The sequence below is a fragment of the Puntigrus tetrazona genome, chromosome 13, assembly GCF_018831695.1.
Source record: "Puntigrus tetrazona isolate hp1 chromosome 13, ASM1883169v1, whole genome shotgun sequence".
Taxonomy (NCBI): Eukaryota; Metazoa; Chordata; class Actinopteri; order Cypriniformes; family Cyprinidae; genus Puntigrus; species Puntigrus tetrazona.
The window spans coordinates 19858922-19869715 of NC_056711.1; the positions used below are offsets into that span (position 1 = coordinate 19858922).

Here is a 10794-nt window from a genome sequence, read left to right on the forward strand (position 1 = left end):
ATATATATATATATATACACATATATATATATAATTGTGCTGTCAAAGGATTAATCTCATCCAAAATATACGTTTTTGTTTACATAATAATATACACAGTACACACACATATATTAATGTATATATAAATAAACACACATACAGTACATATCTTTGAAAATACAACAATGTATTTATTACTCATTTTACTAAGTACCTAAGTATGTCCGTTCGGCCTGTGCATCTTCCCATCGGAACGGATCCGGGATTTTCTTCCCTGACAGCAATCCCAGCTCTCCGCTTCTTCTCCCAGCTTCTCCGCCTCAAACACACAACCAAACATCACACGACAGCATTTCCACGTCCATAGAGGGCAGTAAAACCCAGCGCCGATCCACACACAAGCATCTGGGGCCCCGTCCTCTCTTCGGCCCAGAAGTCACTCACACTGATTTCATCTGACCTGCTGTCAAAACACACGAGCCCTGCAGACACGCATGATACTGACCTCATCATACAGACTCTATGGGTTTCTCATAAACATTTCGAGACGTCAGAAGAGCTGTGATATCAAGCTTTCAGCGACTGGAAGTACTGTACAGTTTAATGACCGCAGCCTCCTTTAAAACACACATTTATTTTACATTATATTTAGCGCGCCTTAATGTGCGTTAACTCCGACAAGGCTGCTGTTCGATTTCAGTCAAGCCTCGTTTTTCATAAACAGCCAAATTTTACTGTTTTTTTTTTTTTTTTTAGGCCTGCATAAGACTTCAACTTCTTACTGATGCAGAAAAAGCTATTGGCTTCATATTTCAAAATAATAATTAAAAAAATTATTTAGTGATTTTTCTCGCATTAACATAAGTGACAAATTTCATAACACGTTCACGTAATACGAAGACGTGCATATGACACGCCCCTATTTTATTCAGGGGCGGGGCTTCTTGTGATTGAGCGGCCATTTTAAGCGTTGCATTTTCTCCCATTCAAAACTATAGGAGCGTCAGGTCTTGGGTATACTGTAGTCTTTTGTCTATGCTAAGCTACCGCTAAAAGCGCTTTTTGGCGTGTTCCTATAACTAAAACTATACAAAAATAACTGAAATAAATCTGACATAAATTTTAAGTATTAGACTTCTTTATCATCATATTAGAGATGTTATACCTGTCTACCTGAAATAAAATCAGTACTATACACTAAAATAAACCTAAATATAAATATTAAATATACTAAAAAGCACATGAATTTACAAAAACAAATAGATAAAAAAAAATGTAAATATCCGTGTAGCTCCGCCCACGACTCGCGCTATTGGTTGAGCCAGTGTTGCTAGTTTGGGCTCAGAGCATTTAAGAACAAAAGCACTTTTTAGTTTGGTTTTCACAACAATTTTATAGATCAGATTTTAGATTTAGTCACCTACCTCACAGCCATAACCCGCGGCGTATATAGTAAATACAGAAACATAGGCACTGGGAGGTCATTAATACAGCAAGGAAAGCAGAGGTAAAGGCTAAAAGAAGGAAGTTGCAGCTGAGGATTTGTGCCTGTCACATCTCATCTCGTGTGTGTGTGTGTGTGTGTGCTCCCACCGGCATCGTGATCATAATTAAGTGTGATTTCCACCGGCAGAATGACGGGATAAGACCGAGGGAAAGCGTTTCTGCCGCGTGCCTCGTCGCTCGTCTCGTGCACGCGCACCGGCGGCCGCTCAAGACCTTGTGAACGCGCGCTAAATCCTCGCGCACTCTGCAAGTTAAATGGTCCTTTCGGTGTTTTTCTCCGCCTTCAAATGTTTTGCATTTCAATCGCAATCGTGGCCTGCCGAGCACCGCTTCACAAATTTAACATGCGTTCAGAAACCGGAGTAGGGCGATTTTCTCCTGATATCTGAATGATAAAAACCCGAATTGATGTAGGTTTATGTCAGAACTTCGCTGGGATATTACGCAGCGCCCCAGCTTTTTTTCCTGGACGCGGAAGTAAGCATATGGGCGAGACTTCCGGTTCGTTAGACGCTACGGGGATAACGTCGTGCAGTAGAGGTTTGTTTGTGAGAATTGTTTGTACCGGACACCATTGTGTTCATGATTAAGATACTACGTTGAAATAACACGATAGGACACATCAGTTTTCAATGTCAAGCAGCAAAACTAAGCTAAAAATAGCTGGTCGGGAGGAAAAAGGTGGAACGAGAGTATTGTTCCTAGCCGTATTTCTGAATCTGGAAACAACTGTGCAATAATTGTTGTTTCTTTTGCTGAAATATAAATATATAAAACTTTATTTCTCTGGCGAAATCGGCCAGTGCGCATGCGCAGTCCAGAATGCCATTTCTATAGCAACCTGAACTTCTAACAGCAGAAGCGCAGACTTCATAGATCAGCGATTGGCTATTTTATTCAGGAGGCGGGGCTTCTTGTGATTGAGCGGCCATTTTAAGCGTTCATTTTCTCCCTTTCAAAACTATAGGAGCGTCAGGTCTTGGGTATACTGTAGTCTTTTGTCTATGCTAAGCTACCGATAAAAGCGCTTTTTGGCGTGTTCCTATAACTAAAACTATACAAAAATAGTTTTGTTAGTTTTGTGTGTTTAGATAAAAAAAAAACTTAAAATAACAATAAAATCAAACATATTAATAAAAGATAGTATATAAATGTATGGTAAAATAATGCTGAGTAGGTATCCGTGTAGCTCCGCCCACGACTCGTGCTATTGGTTGAGCCAGTGTTGCTAGTTTGGGCATTTAAAAACAAAAGCACTTTTTAGTTTGGTTTTCACAACAATCAGATTTTAGATTTAGGCCAAATTACTGGGTTTTGATGTTCTCTCTACAGACTTACAAAAGCATGAAAACAAAGGCCCTTAAAAGTAAATAACCTTTTAATAGTAAATAAATAAGAAGCATCTCTACATGTTGCGTGCTGTTTCATAGTGAAGGGTGACAGGAAACGAGCAGCAGCAACGTGGCACAAAGATTCAATTAGGAGACAAGACGGTACCTGTCCACTGAACGTCTCGAGCCGATGCATACACCTGCGTGATTACTCTGACGCTCATCGGTTTATTACAGCAACAGTTCAGACAAAAATTACGATTTGCTGAAAACGTACTCGCCCTCAGTGCCATCCGGGAGCTCGTCTCTTCATCAGATCTGTAGTGCAGCGTCGGATGGGTGCCGTCAGAATGAGACCGGATGCAAACATCACAACGATCCTCACCGCTCCGAGGATCTCGAGGAGGCGAAAGCTGCGAGTTTACGAGAAACAAGTCTGTCGAGATGTTTCTAACTTCAAACCGCTGAGTCACTAATTCGTAATAATGCTTATTTTTGATGTATTTTTCACCGTTATGAATTATGGACTCGTAGTCAGAAACAATCTTGCCGGTGGGTTTTCTTCTTACAGACATGCATCTTCTCAAGACATTAAATGATTTTTTATCAGCATTCTGACGGCACCCATTCACTGCAGAGCATCCTTTACATTTCTCAAAACCTTTCATATTTCATATTACACAAACAGATGGTACAATCTTTTTTTTTTTTACGACTATATTAACAAGTAGTGCGCTATGGTGTCGAACTAGACTTGTTTTGTTGACAAAAAATAATGATGCAAAGGCATTTAGGCAGGGATACCTGTATTCAAAAACAATAAAAATGTATAATACATTTAATACATAAAGTTCTGCGGGACAAAAATCATGCAAATATACATTCACGATTAGTACAAACAAACCCACAGGTGACAGACAAAAGTGCTTTCCTTAAAAAGTAAAACATATCAAGACTTATAAAAAGAGCACCTGTTTCTGCTTCAAATAAGGAGACCATTTCAACCAATGTTTAAAGAAGGCACTTAATGCTACACGACTCTTATAATTCACAGAACATCAGCAGGGCTCAAATACAGCGGTTTCGTCGTGAACCTGAACACGATGTTCTTGTTCGAGTCGTAAAAGAGTTGAGATAAAAGGCTACGTTTCGATCCTGAGCTCAGAGTCTGAATGCTGAATACTTCTTCAGATTTAGGCTTAAGGGGTTTATTGGTCTTCACATCTGTATATTAAAAAAAAGTCTGTTTTTGTGTGTTTTTTTTTTCTAAAATAATATCGATATAATCAAAGCAACTTAAATAAATAAATAAAATGCCATGCAGTTTAAATACGCTAAAATAACGAAGCAACGTGACGCCAAAGCGAATAAACAGCTGGGAAATATGGCAAGCAAATAAATAATAAACACTAACCGATTAGAATAAAAAAATTTTTATCTCTATATTTTATCTCTTGACGAGATGCGCGTGGTTAGAGGTCCTAATCGAGAGATAAAAATTATTTCTGTCCGCATGTCGCTCCAAAGGCTTTTTCCTCGCTTGCATGAAACGAAAATCTTATCTTAAATGGAAATGTTTGAGATTTTATTTTTTTATTTTTTTTTTCAGTGGAAGTGCAACCTTCAAAAGTAAGAAAAGTACAGTCCAGTGGTTCTGAAACGACATGTGGGCGAGGGAGAGGTGAGCTGTTCTCTTCAAGGACCTGATGACGGTATGAAAACAGACTTCGACGCGATAGAAATAGAAATGCGCTCAGATTTCCCAGCTGTCACTGAAGTAAAGCTCCTCTTCCAGCGTTTCATCCTCGGCCTGTTCGTCCTCTACATCACAGTACTTCTCGTGGGCCTCTTCGTCCTCCTCTTCCTCGTCCTTCAGCTGTGACAGCATCGCTTGAAGAGCAGCCTTCACCTCCTGAACCTCCTTCTCCAAGGACAGTGGCCATCAGAGTTAAAGAACGACGCCAAATGTATTCAACTCATTCACGCACAAACATCCACAGATGATAGAAACAAAGGCTTAAACAAGAATAGAGATCGGTCTGCGACTAACCAGACTAACATGGGTTTAATCAAAAACAGTATTCACTTCAGAGGTTTACCAGGGATGCCTGTTTTAAATATGTTAATATACTAAAAATCCAAGACACTAGGCTTCAGGGTGCGAATGTCATAGAAACTGTTGATTTGTAAAAAAAAAAAAAAAAAAAAAACTTGTTTTATGTATGCATACATACATAATTTCTTCTTATTAAAATAATATTTTAATACAATTATGTAAAAATAATTACATTACTACCAACCATTAATTATGCTATATTTACATTAAATCAGCTGTCATAGGAAAATCTAATCTACATAATTATAGTAATGAAAATAAAGTAGTACTGTATAATGCATGGCTGTACGAAATATATACACAAAAATATTACTATAATAACAATTAAATACTATTATTTCTAATAAATATAGTTATCTTACTAAAATAATTAAATACAATACCATTATTTAGAAATAATTGTAAAGCAATTAAATAGTTAATTTCAAAATATACAATATGCTATACATTTCTACAAAAAAACGAATAAATTATTTCCTTAAAAATGTACACACTAAATTGCAAGCCATGTGTTATGCATTACTTTTATAAAGCTGAAAATTTCAATAATATAAAATTATATATCTATATAGACAGATATAAAATTTTATAATTATATATATATATATATATATATATATATATATATATATATATATATATATATATATATATATATATATATATATAAAATTTTATATATATATAATTTTATATATATATATAAATAAATTTTATATATATATATATATATATATATATATATATAAAATTGTGTGTGTGTGTATATATATATATATATATATATATATATATATACACACACACACACAATTTTATATAATATATATATATATATTATATAAAAATAAATATATATATAAATTTTATATTTTTACCAATCACGCATTACTATTATTATTATTGTTTTTAATCCGTACATCTTAAGACTTCCACCTGACACAGATTTCTCAATTATACGATCACGTCTCCTCCCCAAACGACCCTTCATAATTCAAAGCCGTGGTTCATCTCCCCGACGGGCCGCGCGCAGTTCAAGCAATCTCTCCTAAATAATTAATGTGGGTTTCATGAGAACGGGCTCTGCCCTCATCAGCGCTCGATTGTTTAACCGGTCCGAGCGGGACCGAGTGTCCGGTGTAAATGGCGAATCAAAGGGGCAGATGGGGCCTGACGGGCACGTTTTGCTCTCCAAATGGCCCCAGATTGTCCTCATTCATAATTAAACGAGCGTTAAAGAGCGCTTCATGAATTATGAAAGAGGATCGGTAAGATCTCCCTCGGGCTGAACGGACGGATCTAATGAAGTTCTTCAGGCGCAAACTTCAGCTTATTATGTGCTTATTTGCTCATCTTTCTGGTTAACCGGAGCAATCAAACCAGCGCTGTGTGTTCCTCGAGATACGTGGAAATCAAACCTCACACACGTATAATCAAAGTCTATGAGACACGACACTGCGGGAGGCTTCATTTACTCCTCATACTCGAGCAGATCAATCAAACGCCATCGTAAGACGCAGATTATATAAGATTGTTCGGCTGATTTATATTTAGCATATCTGAGCATATGATCCTGACATTAATTCTGTCAAAGTTTGATTTGTGTCTTCAACAGAGCGAGACATTTTGGAGCAAATAAATCATTAGCATGATGGCATTTTTCATTAAGAGGCTGATTAACGGAGTGCTTCGTTCGCATAGCAATACTTTTTAATTTACCATTAAAAGTTTACCTGGGATGCCTAAAATTTTTAATTTATTTTATTTTTTTTTACATCATTTAATTTTAAAATAATTTAACAATGTTTTAATACGTTTTTTTAATACACAATAATTAATAATGATATTAAAATAATGTTTATATAAAATATTAATTTAATAATTTAAAATAATTATTAAAATAATTAAATGCAATGTGAGATATTCCTACTTCATTTTTTAAATGATTATAACAAATTTGTTAAATCAATAATTTGAATTAATAAATTATTGCATATATAAATTAATAATGATAAATATTTTAAATGATTACATATCAAATTATTTGTAAAATCTATTTAGAAAAATTTTGTATTTTATAATTATTAGATATAAATTAATTTAACATATTTAGAAAAATAATGTCTGTGTATATTATTGTAATTAATTTATTGATGATACATTTATTCTGAATTATTTAAATATATATTATATATAATTATATAAAGTACATTTTACAAAGGAATTAATTTCAATAATTTAATAAAAATATATTTATATAACAATTCTAAAGCAAGAGAGAAATGCATGTAGTACACACACACACACACATATATATTTCCATACATGTATGTATATGGCAGATGGCACACAAAGCATTCAGTTCTTAATTGGTGGGCCACAGTTTTTGTGAATGTGCAGTAAACTACTTGCTGACATGAAATAATCAAAATTAGTGCCCCTCGATGTCTAATTTAAACCTTGATCCTGAAGCAAAAGCACATGAGAACAAGCGCTATAGAGAAAGGAAGTCAAACAAAGTTGGGTGTAACGAAGCAGAAGAAGATGGGACGTTCAGATCAATCTCATCTATGCTCTTTCCTCTCAGTCAACGCAAAATCTGGGCTCTGCTCGGCTCACAGGTGGCCAGAAATATGAAGATGTCAGAGCGATGACAGCACACTATGTCACAACCTTTCCCTTCATCTCCCCGCTTTCATCTCACTTCAGAGTGACGGGCGACTAGTCTGTCTTCATTCCCCCTTTCTCTGTCTCCCGTCTCCTTTCAACCTTTGCTGAGCGCCGGGTTTCTCTAATAACTCAAATCTCATCCCTCATATTCAATCTCTCTCAAAAAGAAAGGAAGAAATGGTTTATCCTTAATTCCCGTCCGGAAGAGAGAGTCGCGTGCTGTCAAATGAGACGCTTTGAAAGTTAAAGCTCCATTAGTGGCTCTAATGAGTGTGAGAGACGTGTTCCTGTGGCTGTAAGTGACAGCGGAGTGAAGCGCTGACGAGTCGCTTTTATTACGCCCAACCGAGAAACCCTGAGGACTTCCATTAGAGCTCAGAATAACCGACTAAAAGAGCATATTCTGAGGACAAGTGTGGAGTTTGGACAGGCAAGGGTCACCACTGTGAAGCTAGGAAGTACTGGGTGGTTGCTAAGGTGCTCTGAGTGGTTGCTAGGGTGTTTAAAAAATGATTTATGTAAGAATTGTCTTGGTAGGGTGATGTGGATGGTTGCTAGGGCATTGCTAGGATATTCTGGGTGGTTGCTAAGATACTCTGGGTGGTTTCTAGGGTGTTGCATTACTAGGGTGATCTGGATGGTTGTTAGGGCATTGTTAGGATGTTCTGGCTGGTTGCTAAGGTGCTCTGGGTGGTTTCAAGTGCATTGCTTTACTAGGATGATTTGGGAGTTTGCTAGGGTGTTTTGCTAGGGTGTTCTCTGTGGTTTTTTAGGGTGTTTTTAGGGCTATTAGGGGTGGTTTCTAGGGTCTTGAGTTGATAGGGTGATGTGGATGGTTGCTAGGGCATTGTTAGGATGTACTGGGTGGTTGCTAGGGCATTTAAAAATGGTTTATATAACACTTCTACAGAGTTGTCTTAGTAGGGTGATCTGGAAGGTTTTTATGGCATTGTTAGGATGTTCTGGGTGGTTGTTAAGGTGCTCTGGGTGGTTTCTAGGGTGTTGCTATAATCTTCTGGATGGTTGCTAATGCTCTGGGTGGTGTCTATGGTGCTAGGCTGCTAGGGTTATCTGGATGGTTTCTAAAGTGTTGCTAGGATGTTCTGGGTGACTGAAAAGGCACTCTGGGTGTTTTTTTCAGGCATTGTGTTAATAGGGAGATCTGAGTGGTTAACTAAAGATGTTACTAAAGATGTTCAGGGAGTTGCTATACTGAGATGATCGGAGTAGTTGCTAGGGTGCTTTAGGGTGGTTCCTTGGGTGTGCTGGGTGGTATGGTTTAAGTTTCTCACTTATGATTTGATTTTGGGGTTATGGGATTTTTTGATTACTTACACGAGTTATGCTCTAGCACGCTGTGTTAGTGATTTGAACAAACTCACCAAACCTAACTAAATATGAGCACTACTGATAGTGAATATCTAATGAACAGTACATGCACACACACAGAGCTCTGTAAGGATATGAGTGAGGTTCTTGTCATGCTGCTCTATGGCGGTCTGAAGCTGCTCTTCCAGGTAATGCAGTCGCTCACTGATGAGTTCACAGCGCTCCGTCATCTCTGTCGTCTCTCCACACAGATCCTGAGAAACAAACACAAATTAAAGCCTGCTTCTCACACTCCTCCCTAGCTGCTCAAGTGTGGCGCTAATATGCCGATAATGGTTCTTCGTGCACAGACGGCACCGGGACGTGTGCATTTTCATCTGGAAAATGTCATTTTTATCTGCAGTGTCATTAAACCGCATGGAAGAAAAACAGATGGAAGTTAGAATGACATTTAAAGATGTTCCACAGCATTTTAAATGTGTGTGAATCTGTTCTTTCTGGGTTGTTTATTTGCTACAGAGTTTATGTTTTCAGAAATAAAAGAATAACTTTAAGGCTGTGGAAAGAAAATCAAGCTGGAACACAGCAAACTGGATTTCTGAAAGCAAAACTGTAAACAAAACTCAAACATCCCTTGACCAATAAGACCAATTTCAAGGATTATTTGTATTTTTAACTAAAACTGAACCTTCAAAACACCAATATTTTAAAATAATGGGTTTCTATTTTTAAAACCTTAAAATCTAATTTATTTCTGTGATGCACGGCTGAATTTTCATCAGTCATTACTAAATTAGAAAAAAATAAATAATGAAACCGTTTCCAGCACTGATAATAAATCAGCATATTAGAAAAATGTATGAAGGATCATGTAACACTGAAGGCTGTATAATGATGCAAAAAATTCTGCTTTGCATCACAGAAATAAATTAGAATTTAATGTATATTAATATATAAAAGTGTTATTTGATTTTTTTCTTGCATTTTTGATCAAATGAATGCAGCTTTGATGAGCATAAGAAGCTACTTTAAAAACATTAAATACATACATTATATATATATATATATATATATATATATATATATATATATATATATATATATATATATATATATATACACACATACATATACATATACACATACATATACATATATATACACATACATACATATACATATATATATACACACATATATACATATATATATATATACACATACATATATATATATATATATACACATACATACATATATACATATATATACACATACATACATATACATATATATACACATACATACATATACATATATATATACACATATATATACATATACATATATATACATATACACATATATACACATACATACATATACATATATATATACACACATACATATACATATATATATACACATATATACATATATATATATACATACATACAATATATAAACACATATATATTCTAGATGACTTTTAATGATTATCCTTGAAACAAGCGTGTACTAACTGGGTCAGTCACTGAAAACAGTAAAACTCTGCGTAATCGTAACGCAGTGAAGTATAAACGGTAATGTTAAAGCCTTAGCGACTGCGAGGTCAGACGTGAGCACGGCTGTCAGCTCCTCTTCGCCTCATCAGAGTCTGAACCCACAGCGCCGCGCTAATAACTTCACCCCACAGTTTAGCGGCAGCCAGGTAAGTGGGACAGGTCCGCGCGGTCGGCTCCGTCCCAATTCCATCAAAGCGTGATTCACTGTTTCTCCGGCGCTCAGAGTCAGGGAGCGTCTTGAGGTGGTCGACTGACTCGCGTCCGCCCCGTTCTCTCAGGAACGGCCTCGTGTCGC

The 10794-nt window shown here is 36.3% G+C and overlaps 1 protein-coding gene across 3 annotated transcripts in view; it reads right to left on the bottom strand.

Annotated features, from left to right (window-relative positions):
- Nucleotides 1-3608: 3608 nt before the first annotated feature.
- Nucleotides 3609-10794, bottom strand: part of disc1 (DISC1 scaffold protein) — a 44533-nt gene continuing 37347 nt past the window's right edge. For 2 of the 3 annotated variants that reach the window (XM_043255586.1, XM_043255587.1), the window contains exons 13-14: nt 9071-9188; nt 3609-4754 (exon numbers count right to left, since the gene is read on the bottom strand). In XM_043255586.1, the coding sequence (XP_043111521.1) occupies nt 4573-4754; nt 9071-9188 (300 nt within the window). In that variant the 3' untranslated portion in view covers nt 3609-4572. Of the gene's footprint in view, nt 4755-9070; nt 9189-10794 lie in introns of those variants that run through there. The other variant, XR_006252356.1, reaches the window with a different exon arrangement.